The 23766-nt window shown below is 40.0% G+C and overlaps 1 protein-coding gene across 7 annotated transcripts in view; it reads left to right on the top strand.

Moving 5' to 3' along the window:
• The window catches only part of LOC103721442 (retrovirus-related Pol polyprotein from transposon TNT 1-94), an 84014-nt gene extending 61831 nt beyond the window's left edge, over nt 1–22183 (top strand). For 4 of the 7 annotated variants that reach the window (XR_016398482.1, XR_016398481.1, XR_015973628.2 and 1 more), the window contains one exon: nt 1981–8902. Coding sequence is in view for 4 of the 7 variants with exons in the window: in XM_008811643.6 (XP_008809865.3) it covers nt 1981–2064 (84 nt within the window). In the remaining 3 variants the exon portion in view is untranslated. Of the gene's footprint in view, nt 1–1980 lie in introns of all 7 variants that reach the window. The other 3 variants (XM_088711684.2, XM_088711683.2, XM_088711682.2) reach the window with 1 other exon arrangement.
• The last annotated feature ends 1583 nt before the right edge of the window (nt 22184–23766 follow it).

The raw sequence follows: 23766 nt of genomic DNA, 5'->3' as shown, positions 1-23766 counted from the left end.
AGACAAGGGACTTAAGATTAAATCCTCAGAGAGAGGAATGGAGGAGAGGGAAACAAAGGGGGAAGAATGAAAAAGAAAGGAATAGTGAGGAAAGTGGACCAAGGAAGGTGATATCGCTTGCTCTTCCCATTAAGCTAAGGCGATTTCATTGTCTGAAATTGCACTTGGCAAGTTTGTTGAGGTTGTGTTGTTGGATTCATCAAAACACCCAGATTTTTGACACCTGCATCTTGTGTCGAGGTAACATTACAATTAAATGATGAAGACGAAAGAATTAGCTCAGTACTTGTCAATACTAGGCCATGACAAATTATATTGCACAAGCATGATTTGATATTAGTTGGTATTATTCGATGCCCTGCAATACATAGGATACCCATCTATCAGCATTGGTCTGTCATGGACCGACATCTAAAATCTTGATTGAATCTATCTTAAAGGTGATTTCTGGAATCTTGAAGATTTTGAGATTATGCAGTGAATGACATTGCTTGGATGCCCCTGACATCTCCATCCACCTCTCTTTGGCCATTCTAGATTGTGAGAGATATTATATGGATATAGTTGTTGGGCATCCAAGCAAGTTGTTTTATGTACCTTTGTCATGATCTTTCCTTCTTCAATATGCAAGATGTCCAAACCCTCTTTATGACCAAATACATACCCGAAAAAACAAGATTGATCCTACTAGTGTTTTATAAGTATTACTTTCTTATTAACATCATGTGCTTAGAATATCCTAAAGTACTGCTCCAAATATATCAAAACTTCTCCAAATTCCTTACATTCTACTTTAGAAAAAATCTGGGATCACAAAATCTGACTATGGTCCTGGTTATCAGTTTTAATTTGGATTTGCATTCATGTTTCCCTTAATATTTTTCCTAAATATTCTTTTGTAGTTCAGCTTAGTTTTACAACATATGTTCTGATTTTTCTTCGAATACTATTAGCATCCACCTGCATACTTGTCTTGTCTATTTTAACTGAAATGTGCATCATCAGGCTCTCCGAATAACACTACATCAGTACTGTGATAGTCAAATAACGTGTATCCTGAAGTCAGTTACATCTTTTGACCATTTCTCCGGATAAAATAATTCCAACTAATATTGGTAATGCATCTCTTAATGCTATATATCCCAAGTTAATTGCAGAGTTTAGCAACTGAGTCAGGGTTGACGGAACCGTATCGAACTGAGCAGTTCCGGCCGTCCCGTGTTGTACCGGTGGCTCACCGGTATAATTCTGACAACCGAAACGAAACTTGTTGCCAGAGCCAAAAAAGAAGAAAAGAGAGAGCTAGTGGGGGAGGGAGGGAGAGGGAAAGGCCGCAAAATTTTTGAAAGCCGCAGCCGGACCCCTGTTTTGTTTGGAACAGGAAAACGGCCGCAGCCTTGCTTCCCGCAGCTAAGGACGGCCACAGCCGGCGTCCGCCAGCCCTCCACCGGGCTCCCTCCCTCTTTCATCTCTCTCTTTTTCTCTCTCTCCCACAGTCTGCGTGTCATCTTCTCTGTCGGTATAGGCCCAACACAGCCTGTTCCGAGTCGTGCCGCTAAGGAAGCGGTACGGTGTTCGATACAGATTCCGCCGACCTTGAGCAGAGTTATATAAAAATTGGTGTGTAAATGTATAACACTTTATTTTTGGCTTCTAATCTTTGAATCACAAATCATTACACTACAATAACACTCAATAACATTATATCACGTTGTAGTTCTTTATTAAACAGCATTAGAAAAAAGCAATGAATACGGTGGGTTAAATTGAACTCATGGAGAACTGATAGTGACTTCCTGCAAACTCCTTTTCCCAGTTAACATTCTGAGATATGCTAATTTCAATAACTAAAGCTCTGGACATTAATTTGATTTAAATCTTGCAGTTAAATTTATAGCCCTTTTGCATCTATTCCTTGACAAGCATATAATTACCATAGATTTGAAATTTGCTTTTCATGTCATTATTTTTCTCTGTTAGGCATATTCGGATATGATAGCCGAGAGGAGAAAAAAAGTTACCAGTGGACTTGAAGATACATTTGGTCTTAGAAAGAGTCAATGATCTAAGCATCAAAAGGCCGTGAATTCTTATGGTTCCTTCAAAACGTCTCTAGATTAATGGAAAAGGTAAAGACATAGGCCAGCTAGAACTGGCTAACATATTCTGTACTCTCTGAGAGTTTCTAGGAAACCAGGGAAGATTTGACTTTGACAATTCTAAAGAAAATGAACAGGAGAAAAGATTAAAAAGAAGGAAGATTCCTGCCTGGACTCCTGCCCATGAAACTCTGTTATTCTGATTAGTTTTAGGGATCCTTTGTTAGAAGAGCACATTAATCATTTTTCTTTCCCATATGTTTCATCTTCATGTCTATATATATTGGTTAAGTTTATTTTTCTCTATTTTTCTTAAGTTTTACTTTTTGCTTTGAATATGTAAAGTGATCCAGAGTTGTTTTAGAGGAATCGTAAATGTGATTTCCCTCTTCATCTTTCTGGCCATGTTGCTCATGACCTCCAAAGATTGAAGTAATGTACATATGAATTGGATAAAATAGGCTGGTCCTAATTGAAAAAATATGATTTCTGGTTATGGTTTTGTTGTTTCCTTGTGTGTTAAGTGAATGTGTGTCATGCCGCAGAACACTTGGGCAAGCTGCTTGCATACTGTACCATCTAATCTGCATCTCTTTTTCTTGTTTCCAAATAGCATCATGCCGTGCCTTGATCACTTGGAAAGCCAGAACTAGGGTATTTCAATGCAGCAGTAGTGATGTGTGTGTGTGTGTGTGTGTTTTTTTTTTTTTGATACAGGACTGATGTGCTTTAGCTTATCAAGAAATAGTTGCCAAGTTCTGCTTGATGTGCAAAAATATAGCCTAGAGAATTTTCTGCTCTATTTTTGGAAAATTATACTGCATCTTTTCCTTTTCTTTTGATTCCTGGATTTTCTCACGCCCTTGGAGTCAAGAACTGCTGCATATAGACATTTTTTCTGCTTATCATGTATACAGCAATTCTTTGTCATCCGTAATATTCGGGCTTCTTTCCATATTTACTGCGTTAAATCCATTTTCTGTTGACGATCTGGCACTGCGAATTAGCATACATCTCTTTAAACCGGTAAGCTTTGCCCGAAGGAACTGTCCATGACTTTGATCAAATTTCCCGTGACTTTTAAACCTCATTTTTTAACAACCTGGCTTTCTTTTAGTTGTTTGGTTGTGAAATAAACTGGAACAAACCAGAATATACCCTGCTTTGTTCCACAATGTCCCATTGAGAAACCATTTGTGCTCCTCCAGGTTTGACAAAGCTAGGGATAAAAGGGGACGGAAAAGAAACCTTTTACTCATTCCACTTAACTGGGTGAGAGTATTCCAAGAATAGATTTGTTTTGGTATCTCCTTTTTGCCCCGATGTATTTGACAGCGAGTTGCTGACCATGTCAAAGAAGAAATTTCAGGGTTACTGAAATTTCAGGATTGTATGTTTAATATACAATCATAGTTTCTTGTTTGAGATAAATGTTTAAATCCTAGGATCTGTTTTCATTGTAGAGATCTGATTTCTAGCATGCATAGGAATTAAATAGTTTTATTCATGCTTCCGCTGTAAAATTTTTAAAATTATATGCATGCGACTACTAAGATTCCCAATAGTGGTATCAGAGCTACAGGTTCAAAGTAGTTGAAACATTTATACCTAAAACAAGTTTTCTAATCCTAGTAGTCAAGTAATCCGATTGGAATAATCATCAGGCCGTCCGGTCAAAGGAGAAAGAAGGGTTCATAATTCTTTTTTTTTCATTCAATGGGATCTCTTATGGCGTGTAGGGTAACACTGTGATCTAATCCTTGAAGATGAGCCACTATGATCAAGTCACATCAATTGGGTCAATTCCAATCTACTTGGGTTGAACCCAATCCTATTAGGTCAAACCCAAGTGTAGCCCAAATTGAATTAGATTCAATTTGGCTCAGCCTAAGCTCAACTATTCAATCAAATTGAATTCATCAGCAATCTAATTGCCAATTATTCCTCCAATAATTCAATAATTATTTTATTGCAACTTTTGCTTAGGGTAATGTGGAGTGATTGGTTATACTCCTATTTGATTTTGATGAGCTCAAAGCATTTGAGTATATTTTAAGTTATACTAATGAATTCAATCTAGAGTTTCAGGCAAATATATGTGAATTTATCTTTAAAAGCATCGAGCTGTTGTTCAAGATTATTCGGCTAAGTGTTGAACACAATTAAGCCAAAGTCTGAAGCTCGAGTTGACTCCGGAAGTTTGCGAGTCGACTCCAAGTGTTTCAGAGATTCTGGCACAAGCTCGAGTCGACTCCGGTACACTACGAGTCGACTCTGACTGAGAACTGACAGAAGGACAGAAAGTTGATTTTCAGACCATGTCAGCGAGTCGACTCCAGAAGGGTTCGAGTCGACTCCGATGGTTGCCGAGTCGACTCCCGATATTTCCGAGTCAACTCCTAAGGGTAACAGAAGAAAAACTGAACGATGTATTTCAGACCCTGCAACCGAGTCGACTCTAGAAGGTTACGAGTCGACTCCGAAGTTTGGCGAGTCGACTCCTAGTTACGTCCGAGTCGACTCTCAGAGGAAAGCAAGAATAAAAGTCGGAGGATCAGTTTTCGGGCTCTGAGAGCCAAGTCGACTCTAAGACGATCCGAGTCGACTCCGAGGCAGTTCAACTCCAAAGACAGAGGATCAATTTTCGGGCTCTGAGAGCCGAGTCGACTCCAAGACGATCCGAGTCGACTCCGAGGCAGTTCAACTCCAAAGACAGAGGATCAGTTTTCGGGCTCTGAGAGCCGAGTCGACTCCAAGACGATCCGAGTCGACTCTAAGGTAGTTCAACTCCAAAGACAGAAGATCAGTTTTTGGGCTCTGAGAGCCGAGTCGACTCCAAGATGATCCGAGTCGACTCGAGAAAGAAATGCAGAAAAATAGATCTCTGGAACCCTGAGAACGAGTCGTCTCCGGATATTGGCGAGTCGACTCCAGGTTTGGCCGAGTCGACTCCAGAACGGGACAGCACTTTAATTCAAATCCTGACCAGTGGGCGAGTCGTCTCCAGTAAAGCATGAGTCGACTCCAGCAACAGTTGAGTCGACTCCAGATCGAGCTAGTCGACTCCGATCCCAACGGATACATTGTCAGGAGTTGTAGATTGTGCAGAACGGCCACAAATTGGTGTCTGACGGCTAGTTTTCAATGGGGACTGCTTAAATAGTCAGAGTGAATAGTAGTAGACACTAAGAGAGCTATTTCATTCAAACAAAAAGGGATTTCCACCTACCAAAGGCTCTCAAGAGTAAATACAAGTGAAAGAAGGAAGAAGCGCATTGAACTCCATCCAACAAACTCTTTCCTTCGCATTCAAGGCTCTCCTTCTGAGATCAAATCTTTAGCGCATTCAAAGAGGAGACTCAGAGTTCGAGAAGCCCCTTTCTTTCTCTTCCAAAATCTGTTTGAGGGCTTCTAACTCTTCTCTTTTCATATTGTTTAATATTTGCTTATTAAGAAGCTTTCCTTGTAACTTTTTCCAAACTATTTTCTTACTTGATTCAATCAGGGGATTGAATCAAGGGTTGTCAGGTTTGTTGGTGAGCCGAAGTTAAAAACCAACCGTGTAAGGGTTCAATTGTGATCCCGGAAAAATAATCGGGTGGTTCTAGTCGGTGAGCCTGTGAAAACTGACCGAGTTCGTTGTGATCTCGTGAAAACAACAAGTTGGGTTGTGAACTTGTAAAACAACCGGCTGTAATCCTAGGGATTATAGTGAACTCTCAAGTGAAGCTTGGGGAGTGGACGTAGGAGCAAGGGTTAGCTCCGAACCACTATAAAACCTCTTGTGTTTGTAATTGGTTCATTGTCTCTTCCATCCTCTCCACTCACTACTACTAGTAATCTAATTAATCTGCCTGCAATAATCTTAATTAGTTACTCATTAAGTTTTAATTTGCAATTATTACTTAAAACCCAATTCACCCCCCCCTCTTGGGTTGTCTTCTTGGGCAACAAGTGGTATCGGAGCAGGAGCTCTTATATTAAAAGAGTAAAAGATTAAAATGACAACCCCTTTTGGATCTTCTCTTAGTGAGGGGCAATCCACCAATAGGCCTCCATTCTTCAATGGAACCAACTACACCTATTGGAAGGCTAGGATGAGGATATTTATCCAAGCCCAAGACTATGATGTTTGGAGCATCATAGTTAATGGACCATATATTCCTTCTATCTATGTAGATAACATTACTATACCCAAGCTTGAAAAAGATTGGGATGACAATGATAGAAGGAAGGCACAACTAAATGTCAAAGCAATGAATGTACTTTATTGTGCCTTAGACAATAATGAATTCAATAGAATCTCTACTTGCAATTCTGCAAAAGAGATATGGGACAGACTTGAGGTGACCCACGAGGGCACGAATCAAGTAAAGGAGTCTAAAATAAATATGCTAGTTCATAAGTATGAACTATTTAAAATGGATTCTAATGAAACTATCACTTGCATGTTTACTAGATTTACTGATATTGTCAATGGTCTAAAAAGCCTTGGCAAAAGTTATGCTAACAATCATCTTGTCAGAAAAATTCTTCGATCTTTGCCAAGGTCATGGGAAGCCAAGGTAACGGCAATCCAAGAAGCCAAGGACTTGAACAAGTTGCCACTCGAGGAGCTTCTTGGATCCTTGATGATGCATGAGCTCACGATGAAACAACACAGCGAAGAAGAATCCTCTCATAAGAAATAGGTAATAACCCTCAAATCTACTTCTTCTAACAAAGATCCATCCTGCAGTAGCAGCAGCGAAGAAGAAGACAATGAGGGAGATGATGATGAGGCTCTTCTCGTGCGAAAGTTCAGAAAATTCATCAACCGGAAGAAGTCCTTTCATCAGAGGAGAGGTCCCTCAAGTTCCTACAACAAGGACAAAAGTAAGGAAAGGGAAAGTGAGGGAATCGGTTGCTATGAATGCAAGAAATCGGGACATTTCAGAATCGACTGTCCCTTGCTGAAGAAGGGCAGCAAATACAAGAAGAAGAAAGCTCTTGTCACCACCTTGACAGACTCCAATCAATCATCATCATCATCGGATGAGGAACAAGAGGAAAAAGCAAATTTTTGCTTCATGGCAAATGATGATGAGGTAATATCTGAAACACACTTAGATTTTACCTTTGATGAATTATATGATGCTTTTAATGAACTAATGGATGAATATAAGACAATAAACTTTAAAAATAAAGATTTGAAACTAACTAATCAATCCTACACTCATAAGTACGATAAATTAATTAAGGACAAGGACTCTATCATCAAAGAAAACTTAGAACTTAAAACAAGCAACCAATTGCTAACTAATACTTTAAGTAAAGATAACGAAAGACTAACTAAGGAAGTTTCAGAACTTAAAAACAGTAACCGAATTCTAAAAGATAACTTTACAAAAGATATAAATTCACTAAAAACAAAAAAACTAAACTTAACAAAAGAACTTGAAAAATATAAACCTATAGTTGAGAAGTTTACCTTTAGTTCCGAAAAACTAGACATGATACTTAATAGTCAAAGAGCTGTATTTAGTAAAGCCGGCTTAGGATATAAGCCTAACAACAAACAAAAATTTCTTAAAAACTTTTTTATAAAGGCCGGAGAAAGTAAAACAAAAAATGCAACTTGTTTTCGTTGTGGTAAAGTAGGACATATAGCTAATGTGTGTAACCACAAAAAACCTGAAATTAAAAAAAAGATTAAAAAGATTTGGGTTCCAAAAGGAACCAACGTTACTAACCTTGAAGGATCCAAGAAAACTTGGGTACCTAAAATTGTATGATTTCCTTGTGTAGGAGTGTTTTGCAGCCAAGGTCGACAAAAACTGTTGGTACTTGGATAGTGGCTGCTCAAGACACATGACGGGTGACAAGGAGCAATTCTTCACCCTAGAGCCTAAAAAGGGAGGTGCTGTGACATTTGGAGACAATAACCAAGGTCACATCGTTGGTATAGGTAAAGTACAAATCACCTCTTCAACCTTCGTTGATAATGTACGATTTGTAGATGGTCTTAAGCATAACTTACTTAGCATTAGTCAATTATGTGATAGAGGTTTTGATGTTTTGTTTAAACCATCTTTATGCGTCATAACCAACTCAATTGACAATGGCTTAGTATTTAAAGGAATTAGACGTGGTAACGTCTATGTAGTAGATCTTGAAGATTTTGCTAAAAACAGTCCTTGCTTAGTAGCTAGTGATACTAAGGTTAATGATGCAAGTTGGTTATGGCACCGTAAGTTAGGTCATGCAAGTATGGATACAATATCAAAATTAGTTAAAAGAGATTCTGTAATAGGTTTGCCGAAACTAAAATTTGAGAAAAATAAAATTTGTGAAGCATGTCAATATGGCAAACAATCTAGGAGCTTTTTTAAATCCATAAACTACTAGACCCCTTGAACTACTACACATGGATCTATTTGGACCAACTAGATCCACAAATCTTGGTGGAAACAAGTATGGCCTTGTCATTGTAGATGATTTTTCTAAATACACATGGGTCATGTTCTTAGCTCATAAAGATGAAGCATTTTCAGTATTTAAAAAATTTCATAAGGAAGTTACTAATTCAAGAAATGCTTCAATTATAGCTATTAGGAGTGATCATGGAACGGAATTTGAAAATCATCTATTTGATGAATTCTATAGTAAAAAGGAAATACCTCATAATTTCTCTGCACCTAGGACACCACAACAAAATGGAGTTGTGGAAAGAAAGAATAGAACCCTAGAGGAAATGGCTAGAACCATGTTGTGTGAAAGTAACCTCCCTAAGTATTTTTGGGGAGAAGCCATTAACACATCATGTCATATATTAAATAGAGTTTTATTGAGACCAATTATAAAGAAAACACCTTATGAACTTTGGAGAGATAGAAAACCCAAAGTAAACTATTTTCATGTTTTTGGGTGTAGGTGTTTCATTCATAATAATGGGAAAGATAACTTAGGTAAATTTGATTCTAAATCTGATGAAGGTATCTTTTTGGGATATTCTACATCAAATAAAGCTTATAGAGTCTTTAACAAAAGAACCCTTGTTATTGAAGAGTCTATACATGTTGTTTTTGATGATATTAATGATATCTCTTCTAGCAAGAAAGTAGCTCTTAATGATGATGCAGAAATACTTGAGAATAAGATAGATATGACATTACAAGAGAATGAACCGAAGCAAATTGGAGAAACTTCAACAAGCCAAGAGGTAATTGATGATCATGGGCTTACAAAGGCTTGGAGGTATGCATACGGTCACCCTAAAGAATTAATATTAGATGATCCATCACAACCTATTAGAACTAGAGCTTCTCTTAGGAACTTAATTAATCACCTAGCTTTTGTTTCACACTTAGAACCTAAAAACATTGGAGAAGCTGAAAATGATGTAAATTGGATAAATGCTATGCAAGAAGAACTAAACCAATTTACTAGAAACAAAGTATGGAACTTAGTTGAACGACCCACTGAATACTCAATAATAGGAACTAAATGGATATACAAAAATAAACTTGATGAAAATGGAGTTGTGATTAGGAACAAGGCTAGACTAGTAGCAAAGGGCTATAATCAAGAAGAAGGTATAGACTTTGATGAGACTTTTGCTCCTGTAGCTAGACTTGAAGCAATTAGATTGTTACTAGCATTTGCATGCTCTAAAGACTTCAAACTATTTCAAATGGATGTAAAAAGTGCCTTTTTGAATGGGTATATTAATGAGGTGTATGTAGAACAACCTCCTGGTTTTGAAAATCATCAATACCCCAATCATGTTTATAAACTGAACAAAGTACTTTATGGTCTAAAACAAGCTCCTAGAGCATGGTATGAAAGATTTAGCAAATTTCTATTAGACCAAGAATTCTCTAGAGGGAATGTTGATACAGCACTGTTTTTAAAGAAGAAAAACAAAGATATATTAGTAGTACAGATTTATATAGATGATATTATTTTCGGTATTACTAACAATCGCCTCTGCGAAGAATTTGCTGACTTAATGCAGAGTGAATTTGAAATGAGCATGATGGGAGAGCTGAACTATTTCCTCGGGCTCCAAATCAAATAATCTAAAGAAGGCATCTTCATCAATCAAGCAAAATATATCAAGGAGATGCTTAAGAAGTTTGATATGGATGGAAACAAGCCAATCAGCACACCCATGAGTTCATCATGCAAACTAGACAAAGATGAATCAGGTAAATTAGTAGATCAAAAGATGTATAGAGGTATGATAGGATCTTTATTATATCTTACAGCAAGTAGACCTGATATCATATTTAGTGTATGCATGTGTGCTAGATATCAATCTAATCCTAAGGAATCACACCTAATTGCAGTTAAGAGAATCTTTAAATATCTCATAGGAACAAAAAAACATAGGTCTATGGTACTCTAAAGAATCAATTATAAACTTAATAGGGTACACTGATTCAGACTTCGCTGGTTGTAAACTTGATAGAAAAAGCACCAGCGGGTCATGTCAATTCTTAGGAGAAAACTTAATCTCTTGGTTTAGCAAGAAACAAAACTCGGTTGCACTATCTACGGCTGAAGTCGAATATGTTGCTGCCGGAAGTTGTTGTGCTCAAGTCTTGTGGATTAAACAACAACTTGAAGATTATGGCATTAAACAAGATAAGATTCCCATTAATTGTGATAATACAAGTGCCATTAATCTAACTAAAAATCCAATTCAGCATTCAAGAACTAAACACATTGAGATAAGACATCACTTCATAAGAGATCATGTACTGAATGGTGATGTGACACTTCAATTTGTTTGTACTGATGATCAACTTGCTGACATCTTCACAAAACCTTTGAGTGAAGATCGATTTTGTATACTTAGAAGAGGGTTAGGAGTGATTGATCCATTCTAGTGATACTCTCCTCTAATTCATTGATTTGATGATTAGCTTATGTTAGACATAGGATTTCTTATCTATGATCATCAAATCAGTTCTTAAATTTTTGATAGTTCCATAACTCTCTTTTTTGGCACGGAAATAACACGTTTTTTGGTTATGTGCCAAAGTTCGAGTCGACTTGAATAGATTTTAGAGTCGGTTCGTGGGCGAGTCGACTCGCGCATATTAGGGAGTCGACTCGAGGTCGAGTCGACTCGCGACTTACCAGAGTCGACTCGAGGTCGGAAATCCGACTTTTAACCCTAAGCGGAATGTTTTTCTCTTCACTTCTATTTTCAGCCGCCACTGTTCAAAAGCCCTAGAGTCGTCTCCGACCTCTTCTCCGACTCGTTCTAGGTCCTCTCCGTCGAGTTTTCCTCCATTTTTCTTGTCCATCACTCCGTGTTTAGGTCAAAAATGCCTAGGAAAGTCGTTGTCCCAAGCCGGAAGAGATCCTTCTCCGCGAGTGGGGCCGAGTGACGGTCCAAGGCTCGGAAAGAACCCACGAGGCCACCACCTCCGGTTTCTTCCTCGCCTAGGCTGGTTCCCTCGCGCTCATGCGCCGGGAAGGTTGTCTCTACCGGGAGGCAAGTCAACTTTGACTTCCTCTCCCGGGAAGGGTTCAACCTAGGGCATCACCTTAGGGCCCAGGGCTTAGAGTTCTTTTATTCTCTTGACCTCCCTACCTATCCAGGGTTAGTTAGGAAATTTTACGGTACTGTCGCACGGGGTAGCGGCGGTATCCAGGGGACTGTAGCGGGTGCCCCAGTTTTCATTTCCGAGGATTTCATTGCTCGAGTCCTCCATCTCTCCAGAGAGGGGATCTTTTCCACACACCCCTCAGATAGGACAGAGGCCCTTACGGCCATCTTAGGAAGTCCACCTCAGTCCCCTATAGAGGAGGTGTTCGCAAATCAGCTTTCGGCTGAAATGCAGCTTCTCCTAAGTATCATTTCTAGGACTCTCTTCCCCAAAACTGGTAGGTTTGACTTCATCTCAGAGAGAGACCTAGCTTTGATGTTCCACATACTCCAAGACACTCCTATCAACTTTCCTAAACTCATCTACTTTAGGGAGTTAGAGATCCCTATCCCTGAGGGGGAACCCTCTCGCTCACTGCATTTTACAGATCGCATGGGTGAGGGGACCTTCCATCGGATGGGATTCCACAAGGTCGGAGCAGTCTGGGTACGGAAACCATCCACATCCACACCATCTGATCCTACCACTCATCACTCCCCTAGCCCTGACCATGACTAGGAGCACTATACAGATCTTCCCACTTTTCCTTCCACTTATGGTCCTTCATTCCCATCCACTTCAGCCGGACCATATGCAGCTCCACCACCTCAGCAACCTCTCGAAGTCCGGATATCTTCTGAGCAGCTCCGAGAGTTGAGGCAGGAGATAGTGAGGGAGCTGAGGGATGATCTGCTGAGGGAGCTACGAGGTCCTCAGACTGCTCCCTCCACCAAGATAGTCCCCTCCTTGGCAGCCGTGACAGAGATGATTGCACACCTGAAGGAGGAAATATTCAATGTACGAAGCCTAGTTCAAGCTCAATACTGGAACATGAGTGACGTCAAGGACGACACATGCGAGACAGCATCAGACATGAGCTAGGCAACCAGAGTCAGGGTGCAGAGCGGCTAGCTAATGCGTTGATCTTCAAGCTTGACACCCTCCAGGAGAGTGTGAACGAGATTTCCTCGACACAGTCTAGAGTCACCTCGGAGATTCGCGAACAACTAGGGAACATCAATGAGGGGTTAAGCATGGTCATCAAACACACTAGACTGAGTACGGAAGCCACATCCTCCACTACAAAGAAAAAGTAGTGTATTCTTATCTGTTTTTATGATGTACAGTCCCTTGAGGACTTCTTTTGATATGTAATCACACTTGTACTCAAATTTGAATTTAATACAATGAGTAGAAATCTCCTTTCAAAATTGTGCATTCTTGAGTTCTAATTCTGTGTCTTTTTGCTATGATGACAAAAAGGGAGAGAAATATGTAGATTTGAAATGTAAGGGGAATCACTAAAAAGAAAATTCTTAATGCAAAAAGTAATTTGTTCTTAGTGGATTCGATACCTCGAGGCTCATTATCTCTCTGTTGGGGCTCCTCAAGGAGTAATCTCCAGAATCTATTCAAGGGATATTCGGAGATTAGTTGAATCATACTCAAAAATAAATTGTCAGATTTTTCCTCTAAAACTAAAAATTTAAGCTCAAAAGTTTCAAGACATTAAAAGGAAATTCAGAGAATCTAAACAAAATTGAATGCATATGTTGAGGGAGAGAATCTGAAATCTTAAGAAAGCAAATTCAGTAAACACTTATAAGCCAAACAATTGATTGCATGATATGAAGGCTTATATAATTCCAAATGAAAAGGAGAGCTTTAATTTTAGGATTTACTGTTTCATACCTTTCAATTTTGGATAAATTAAATGACTAGACATTTGAATTCATTTCAAAACTCTTTTATAAATCTTCTCTTGGTTGAGCAATTCACTTTACAAATACTCAATATTTTGTCATCATCAAAAAGAGGGAGATTGTGGAGTGATTGGTTATACCCCTATTTGATTTTGATGAGCTCAAAGCATTTGAGTATATTTTAAGTTATACTAATGAATTCAATTTAGAGTTTCAGGCAAATATATGTGAATTTATCTTTAAAAGCATCGAGCTGTTGTTCAAGATTATTCGGCTAAGTGTTGAACACAATTAAGCCAAAGTCTGAAGCTCGAGTCGACTCCGGAAGCTTGCGAGTCGACTCCAAGTGTTTCAGATATTCTGGCACAAGCTCGAGTCGACTCCGGTACACTACGAGTCGACTCCGACTGAGAACTGACAGAAGGACAGAAAGTTGATTTTCAGACCCTGTCAGCGAGTCGACTCCAGAAGGGTTCGAGTCGACTCCGATGGTTGCCGAGTCGACTCCCGACGTTTCCGAGTCGACTCCTAAGGATAACAGAAGAAAGACAGAATGATGTATTTCATATCCTGCAACCGAGTTGACTCCAGAAGGTTACGAGTCGACTCCGAAGTTTGGCGAGTCGACTCCTAGTTACGTCCGAGTCGACTCTTAGAGGAAAACAAGACTAAAAGTCGGAGGATCAGTTTTCGGGCTCTGAGAGCCGAGTCGACTCCAAGACAATCCGAGTCGACTCCGAGGCAGTTCAACTCCAAAGACAGAGGATCAGTTTTCGGGCTCTGAGTGCCGAGTCGACTCCAAGACGATCCGAGTCGACTCCGAGGCAGTTCAACTCCAAAGATAGAGGATCAGTTTTCGGGCTCTGAGAGCCGAGTCGACTCCAAGACGATCCGAGTCGACTCCGAGGCAGTTCAACTCCAAAGACAGAAGATCAGTTTTTGGGCTTTGAGAGCCGAGTCGACTCCAAGATGATCCGAGTCGACTCGAGAAAGAAATGCAGAAAAATAGATCTCTGGAACCCTCAGAACGAGTCGTCTCCAGAGGGCCGAGTCATCTCCAGATATTGGCGAGTCGACTCCAGGTTTGGCCGAGTCGACTCCAGAACAGGACAGCACTTTAATTCAAATCTTGACCGGTGGGCGAGTCGTCTCCAGTAAAGCATGAGTCGACTCCAGCAACAGCCGAGTCGACTCCGACCCCAACGGATACATTGTCAGGAGTTGCAAATTGTGCAGAACGGCCACAAATTAGTGTCTAACGGCTAGTTTTCAATGGGGACTGCTTAAATAGTCAGAGTGAACAGTAGTAGACACTAAGAGAGCTATTCCATTCAAACAAAAAGGGATTTCCACCTACCAAAGGCTCTCAAGAGTAAATACAAGTGAAAGAAGGAAGAAGCGCATTGAACTCCATCCAACAAACTCTTTCCTTCGCATTCAAGGCTCTCCTTCTGATATCAAATCTTTAGCGCATTCAAAGAGGAGACTCAGAGTTCGAGAAGCCCCTTTCTTTCTCTTCCAAAATCTGTTTGAGGGCTTCTAACTCTTCTCTTTTCATATTGTTTAATATTTGCTTATTAAGAAGCTTTCCTTGTAACTTTTTCCAAACTATTTTCTTACTTGATTCAATCAGGGGATTGAATCAAGGGTTGTAAGGTTTGTTGGTGAGCCGAAGTTAAAAACCAACGGTGTAAGGGTTCGATTGTGATCCCGGAAAAACAATCGGGTGGTTCTAGTCGGTGAGCCTGTGAAAACCGACCGAGTTCGTTGTGATCTCGTGAAAACAAGTTGAGTTGTGAACTTGTAAAACAACCGGCTGTAATCCTAGGGATTATAGTGAACTCCCAAGTGAAGCTTGGGGAGTGGACATAGGAGCAAGGGTTAGCTCCAAACCACTATAAAACCTTTTGTGTTTGTAATTGGTTCATTGTCTCTTCCATCCTCTCCACTCACTACTACTAGTAATCTAATTAATCTGCCTGCAATAATCTTAATTAGTTACTCATTAAGTTTTAATTTGCAATTATTACTTAAAACCCAATTCACCCTCCCCTCTTGGGTTGTTTTCTTGGGCAACAGGTAATTTGTCAATCGAATTGATCAATGTACCTCTGGACGATTCTTAATCGTCGATCAGCCATTTGATCAACCTAGAAACTTCTATGCGTGTGACCCTATCGGTTCGAATCTAAGTCAGTAGCACAAGAATAACTTTCTGTACTAATCAAAATGACCATCTAGCAATGGTATTCGACGTCTGGATAGGCTAAATGATTGCAAAGCAATATTCAAGAACCCTTGGACTATGGTTACCATATAATTCATCCCTATGACTCATAATACCTATGATAACTTAAGAGTTCTGTCAACTCTTATATTAGTGCATCCAAAATGTGTTTCAACTTTATAAGTCCTATGACTTCTCACAAGGATTATCCCGATCAAGGTTTTGCTAAACTGAACACAAGGGCATTATATCTTGTCACCAGGAGGGGTTAATTCCATCTTGACTCACACACCGACTTCGCAAGTACTTGACTGCACCTAGTAACCTTCCGTCACTAAATTAGAAACTCAGATAGTCCGGTACCAAAGTATAGTGAGTTGCTTGCTGGTTACCGTTGTGATCTCAGATCGGAGGGACACATATATCCATGTCCACTCGAAACATCTCTCGACAGTAGAGCATTTCGAAATGATCATGTTCAGTGAAGTGTACTCTTATACTTCACCTGTGTAACATATCAGTGTCTCTACACTACTTGGTTAAGAGGACAATCAATGTATATGGCATACAACGACCTAATCTCGATAATGCTGTCGTCCTAGTAACAGCATATCATTTGGTCGCGAACTATTTTAAGGACTCGTAGATAAATCCTCCTTAACCATAAAAGAGTCCTAAAGACTTCATCACATAACAAGAGTTCATTTGAAGAGGAATAAACAAAATGATGAATAATGCCAAATAACATTTTATTAATAAATCAATTCATATACAAATTCAATCATTAATAGGCTGACGATTAACTTTTAGGATATAATTTCCAACAAAAGGAAGAAAATTAGAAATAAAGGAAAGCAAACCATTAGAGTTCTTTGGAAGAATTTTGCATCAAGGATCAAGCTCTTTGGAGCTAGAGTCTTGAACCCAGTTTCTGTGTGGATCAATGTTGGAGGGTGAACACTTGGGGACCTAGTGAAAATTCTACATATTGAATATAGCATTGGAAGTATTCTTCTATTACTATATTTATATTTATTTATTTGATTATTACCATTAAGGTGGTCTTGGCTCATAAGGGTTTGATATAATGAGATTTTATTAAAATTTTTTTAAAATCCCGCGCTTCCGCTGCCCCCTAAATCATACCAAAATCCTTCAATTTGACCTAGCTACGCCACACGCAAGCTAAACGTGCCCACACCCAATCTAGCCACATCCTCACCCAAATTAACAACACTCTCCACTTATCCCTACCCAAGCCACATCCGCACCAAAGAAAAGAAAATTGTTGTCATGCCATTCACCATCGTCTCATCCTCCTTCCCATCGCCCCCTGCTACATCAATTTTGGTGTCAAAGCGGTGTTCCGTAGGAGCTGCTGTCATCATGAGTATGAGGAGTGGTCATGCTTACAACACTGGTCAACTATCATAAGGACAATGAGATGAGTTGCTGGTCGGTGTTGCCAACGAAGTTGCTGACTTGATTTAGAGGATAGATGTTGTTTGGGAATATGTTTTCCCAAAGCCTGAGAACATGGAAGATGAACCTAGTAGCCCTAACAATCTAGAAAATTCGAAAGCACCAGCAGGAGATGATCCTGAAGCTGAGTTTTGTCCATCTAGGGGTCTCCACACTAGCCACCGCCAAGGGGTCCTCAAACACCACCACCAATTAATCCTCGTGTGGGGATTAATTTTGAGAACCCTTATTGGTGGCAGAAGCAGTAGCAGGATCATGCTGATTTTGACGAAGCATTGAAGCGGGGCCATGTTGACGTCGCTGATTATAGTGGAAGCCTGGATTCAAGCAATTTTCAAGACTGGTACAATATGAGTGTTCGAATTGTCAAGATGAAGTTGAAGGGCCAAGCATGAATTTGGTAGCATAGCATGGAGGAGAAGCTTCATCATCTTCGACAGCCTTCCATAATTGATTGGGATGAGATGAAGCTATGGCTGAAAGAAAAGTTTGTACCATTGGATTATGAAGAAATCTTTTTTGAAGATTTGTTGAAACATGGCCAATGAAACTCATCCATGGAAGACTACACATCCAAATTCCACGAACTCTTCCTTCGCCACCAAGTTACGGAGACGGAGCGGCAAGCACCAGCTCGGTACCGATTTGGGCTGCGAGAGGATATCTGAAGGGAGTTGATGACGTCCTGATTATTCAATTTGGAGGAGTTGTACCAGCTTGCTCTTCATGGCGAGGCACAACTACGACATCGTCGCCCTGCCAGCACTCTAATGGGGTGAGGACCGCTAGAAAGCAGCAATAGAGGGTTTCCTTTCCCTCGAGGTGGTCGTGCATTCACAAGGTTAGAAGTTCTTGCTAATTAGAAGTTCTTGCTATGTGGTGTGATGTCCTACCCAGGAAGGCATGTCACCTCCTGTTAGGAAGATCGTGGCTGTTTGATAGATAGGTAAAGTCTGATGGGTATTCAAACTGTTACTCTCTTAAGCATGATAATAAGAAAATAGTTTTGAAACCGATGCGGATTGCTAATTTGAAATATGAGAGTCTAGCACTTCAAAGGACACTATCCATGAGGCAGTTTGAGGAGGTAAGCCATAAAATTGAAGATATTTTTGACAATCAGCTAGTCTTGACACATCGTGGGGGATATAAGAAATTTCTGGTTAAGTAGAAGAATCATCCTTTATCTGATTGTTTGTGGGTAAAGTCAGAGGAGGTCCAGCACCTATGCTTTGATTGGTATGAGTTCTTTCAGTTATGCAACTTGCTGGAGTCGTGTTTTTCTCAGCCAGGGGGAATTGATGGGAATCAGGAGTTCCACTCAACTCGAGACACTCCAAGGGGTGCCAACCAGCAGCTTGGTTTCACGGCACTTGGGGTTTTCCAAGGGCATCAATGCAGCAGCGGAGTTTCAACCCAATGAGGACACTTCGGCACTGCAGCCAGCAACCTAGTTTCGCTCAGATTGGGACTCTTCAGGGGTACCAGCATAGTGGCCCAATTCCACTGCAGTTGGGACTCTACAAAGGCGCCAATGCAACAAGCCAGATTCAGCGCACATGGGACTCTTCGTGGGCGTCATTCAAAGACCAACGTAGCAACATGATTTCACACCATTTGGGGGCGCCAATGCAAGGGTGCAATTTCGCTCCCAAAAGGACTCCTCAAGGGCGTGCGTGAAGCCAAACAGGAATCACGTTTTTTCTTGCCATGAAGTTAGAGAGTCCTTTTTGTTTTACTTTGTTTGTTGACTCATTCAAAGTTTGAATTTTTAGCGAGTCTTTTGTTTGACTCGTTCAAAGTTTGAATTTAGGATTGAGGAGAACTAGGGGGATGCATGAATCCCACCCAGAGGCATGCGTTGTAGGGTTCTATCATGTCATAAGGCGCAGCGGAAGCTAGGAATTTGAAACCCTTATAAGCCAAGATCACCTTAATGGTAACAATCAAATAATATAATATAAATGCAGAAATAGAAGAATACCTCTAATGCTAATCCAATGTGTACAATCTCTACGAGGCGTCCAAATGTCCGCTCTCCAACGGTGATCCACACGGAAACTTGATTCAAGACTTTAGCTCCAAAGACTTTTGATCCTTAATACTGAATCCTTCCAAAGGATTTAATTGACTTGCTTTCTTTCCTCTTTTTTTTTCTTTTACCTTCTAAAATCACTTTTAAACTTTTTATCCTAAAGAAGACTACCTTGTCTTGGCTTAGGACACACTAGAAGCAATGCTAGAAAGAAGGAACTAATGTAAGAAAGAAAGAAGAGAGGAGTGCGGTGGAATGGGATGAAGAAATATGGTGGAATGGTTCCCCTTTTATAGATGGCGCGGGGATGCATGCATCCCATCCTTTCATTCATGAAAGGAGGCATGGGATCCAAGGGATGTGCCTCCTGATGAGAAGGCATATCATAGGATGGGGCGCTATCAAAAATAGGGAGCCGTACTATGAAGAGATGTGATAAGAATGAGAGAGAATGCTTCATCCTTATCCACTTATAACCTCCATGTATTCTCTCTCCTTCTTTTTCATGCCACAAGCCATCACGCCATCATTCATCATGCTTTGAGTCTATCATGCCATGAATCCTTCTTTTTAAAACAACATCACATGATCCAAGGGCTAAGAATCAAGGTGCCATCAAGGGAATGAGTTATGTGATCATCCAACGGTTCTAGGATGATCCAATAGTCCTAATGCAAGGTGCCATCATAATGATCCATTATGTTTTCATCTAACGGCTGATGAAGATTAAATGGTCTTGATTAAAAGCCCTATCTAACCCGATATAATTGGGTTCAAACTACCTCACCATTATGTCTTCATCCAACGGTAGATAAAAATCTAATGGTCTAAAATGAATGATTTATCAAATCTAATCCAATTAGACTCAAACCAAACCAATTAGGTGCCAACTCTTGTCTAACCCATATTAGAATATGATCTAATCAAATTGGATCAATTAAGAATCATATTCGAATCCAATTCGAATCAAATTCGAATCCAATTCGAATCAGGAGCTAAGATTTGCAACACCTGCTAGGATATTTATTTTGCAAATATAATTTAATCCAATTAGACCTTTGATCAGTTTTCTTGGGTGTGACCCATTGGGTTCCATACTTAGCCAGCAGTAGGTATGGATTCGAGTTGACCTAACTTGATTAGAACTCTTCTAATCGATTTAGGTCCAGAATGCGCGAATTCGAACTTAACAATTAGAACCCTTTCTAATTGGTGATCGAATTAAACTCTTTAATTCGATCAAACCTACAAGACAAGATTGACACCTAGCAACGTGTCATGTCTATCCGAAAAATATGAAATTTGGTGAAAATACCAAAAATACCCTTCTGTGGCAAGTTACCGTGCAATGCAATCCTTCAATCAAACTACATCCCGAATATGTATATGAGCATGAATCTATGTCAAACTCAATTATATATTTATGTTTCTTTTAATCTTCTAATGATAATTCAAATTATGAAATATTAGAAATTCTTTCTAATTTTTATTTTGCTTTGATCAAAGGCTTTCTGAATTATTATATGATTACAATAAATGGGATGCGATCTTCTCTTACTAGAAGTGATTGATTCCTTGTTGACCTACTCATAATCTTCGTACACAATCCACCATATCTAAAAGATCTCGTACACAACTTATTATCATGAATGAGTGTAAACCAAAACATGGATTTATGTGCACAAGATACCATGATGATCTCAGGTCAAAGGATCAATTGCATAACTCCCACTAAGAGAATCATCTTTCGACATGTAAGTAAGACTTCATAAGATATTCTTGTGGCAGGTTAATTCAGTGAACTCATTCCTCTAATGAGCACCCAAATCTTTATATTAGTGTCTCCACACAAGTGATTTTGAGATCAATCACCTTTTGCATCGAGCATACATACGATGTGCCAGTCTTTCCGGTAACATTGATCCCCGGGTTAATGTACCAACAACTGAAAATACTTAAGATTAGAGTTTTAGGGTTTTAGATCTCACTAGTATGATCTCATCATAGCCCTAAAATTATTGCCCTAATATAAGAGGTTCATCACAAATATAATAAACAGCGAATGATGAAACACAATGTCTTTATTCATAATTAAATATCATGTACATGATTTGGAAAATCAAAAGAAAATCCTTCACAATACATATTGCGATTGGCTTGTGGGGCATCTATTCTTTCAATCTCCCATTTGCACTAAAGCCAATCGTCTTTATATTTCATCCCCATATAATCGAGGTGGCGATCGAACTGTTGCTGTGGTAGAGCTTTAGTGAACGGGTATGCTAGGTTGTTCTTTGTATCTACTCGTTCAATAATTATGTCTTGTCTATCGACAATCTCTCGAACGAGGTGGAAGCGTCTTAGAATGTGCTTGGATTTGTGATGAGATCTTGGTTCCTTTGCTTGAACAACAGCTCTAGTGTTATCACAATAAACTGAGCCTGGTTCAGCAATCTCAGGAACTACTCTCAACTCAGAGATGAATTTCTTCATCCAGATAGCTTCTTTAGCGGCTTTACTTACAGCAATATATTCTGCCTCAGTAGTTGAGTCAGCTACAGTTTGCTGCTTGGAACTCTTCTAACTCACTGCACCAGCATTTAGGGTAAAGATATACCCTGAAGTAGACTTGCTATCATCTGGATTTGACTGAAAACTAGAATCAAAAAATTCTTCTAGTTTCAACTCAAATCCTCCATAAACTAGAAAAATATCTTTAGTCCTTCTCAAGTACTTAAGAATATTTTTTACAGCTATCCAATGATCCTCCCTTTGATCAGCCTGGAATCTGCTTGTTATGCCTAAGGCATAAGTAACATCAGTGTTGTCAGGATCAAGCGCTACCATTACACCAAAACCGACCGGTGTTAGTGAAGGCGCAACTCTATTTTCTTAAACCCCACCAAAGGCAGCGCCATGAGTCGACTCCGACCAGGCCTCGCCCACCCCGGACTCCGACCTGGCCTCGCCATGGGTCCAGGGACCCTCGGGTATAACCCACCTACTAACCAAGCCATCGCCGTTGGCAGGCAGCAGGACATGCTGACAGTGACCCTCCCTGTGCTGCTGAAGGACCCTGCAAGGTATGGCTCGCACAGCAGCAGAATATGTCCAACATTCCCCCCCCAACGCGATGCCTGGGTTTCGAACTCGAGACCTCTGGCTCTGATACCAGTTGTCAGGATCAAGCGTTACCTTTACACCAAAACCGACCGGTGTTAGTGAAGGCGCAACTCTATTTCCTTAAACCCCACCAAAGGCAGCGCCACGAGTCGACTTCGACCAGGCCTCGCCCACCTCGAACTCCGACCTGGCCTCGCCATGGGTTCAGGGACCCTCGGGTATAACCCACCTACTAACCAAGCCATCGCGTTGGCAGGCGGCAGGACATGTTGACAGTGACCCTCCTTGTGCTGCTCAGGGACCCCGCAAGGTATAGCTCGCACAGCGGCAGAATATGTCCAACAATCAGGCCTAGTGCATAGCATACATAATTGATCCTACTGCCGAAGCATAGGGAATAGAATTCATTCTATTCCTCTTTTCAGATGTCTTAGGAGACATCTTCTTAGGGAGACGTATGCCATGACTCATAGGCAAGTAATATCTTTTACTTCCTTTCATGCTGAATCTTTTCAACACATGATCTATGTACCTAGACTGGGACAAGCCTAACATCCTTTTAGATCTATCCCTATAGATCTTTATATTAAGTATATAGGATGCTTCTCCCAAGTCTTTCATGGAAAAGCTTTTTGATAGCCAAGTCTTGACCAATTGTAACATAGAAATATCATTTTCTATAATTAGTATGCCATCTACATACAATATTAAGAAGACAATGGCACTCCCACTAGTCTTTTTATACACACATGGTTCATCTACATTTTTGATAAAACCAAACTTTTTAACTGTTGTATCAAAACGGATGTTCCAACTCTTCAACGCTTGCTTTAATCTATAAATAGATCTCTTAAGCTTGCATACTTGATTTGCTGTCCCACTTGAGGCAAATCCTTCTGGATATGTCATATAAACCTATTCCTCAAGATAATCATCTAGGAAGGCGGTTTTGACATCCATTTGCTAAATTTCATAGTCATAGTACGCAGCTATTGCAAACAAAATCCGAATAGATTTAAGCATGGCAACTGGTGAAAAAGTTTCATCATAATTAATTCCTTACTTTTGCCTGAAACCTTTCGCCACCAATCTAGCCTTGTAGGTTTCTACTTGGCCATCTTCTCCAATACTTTTCTTATAGACCCATTTGCAACTTATGGGGTTTACACCCTCTGGTGCATCAACCAAAGTCCAAACTTGGTTGGTATACATAGAATCTATTTCAGATTTCATAACCTTAGCCATTTGTTAGAGTCACTACTCATGACAGCTTCCGAATAGGTCAGAGGATCATTTTCAACGATGTGGGCTTCATCATTCTCAATGATAAACCCATACCTCTTAGGTACATTTCGCATTCTATCTGACCTTCGGAGATGAGATGTGTGTTGCGGTTGTACCTCATCAATGGGTACATCTAGTTGAGAAATATCTTGTGTCTCCATTTGTAAGTCTT

Source organism: Phoenix dactylifera, chromosome 15 (assembly GCF_051530095.1).
Source record: "Phoenix dactylifera cultivar Ajwa chromosome 15, Ajwa_hap1_PhDact_Kaust_v1.1, whole genome shotgun sequence".
NCBI classification, from domain to species: domain Eukaryota; kingdom Viridiplantae; phylum Streptophyta; class Magnoliopsida; order Arecales; family Arecaceae; genus Phoenix; species Phoenix dactylifera.
The sequence above is the reverse complement of the archived record's forward strand: the minus strand, read 5'-3'. Positions and strand labels throughout refer to the sequence as shown.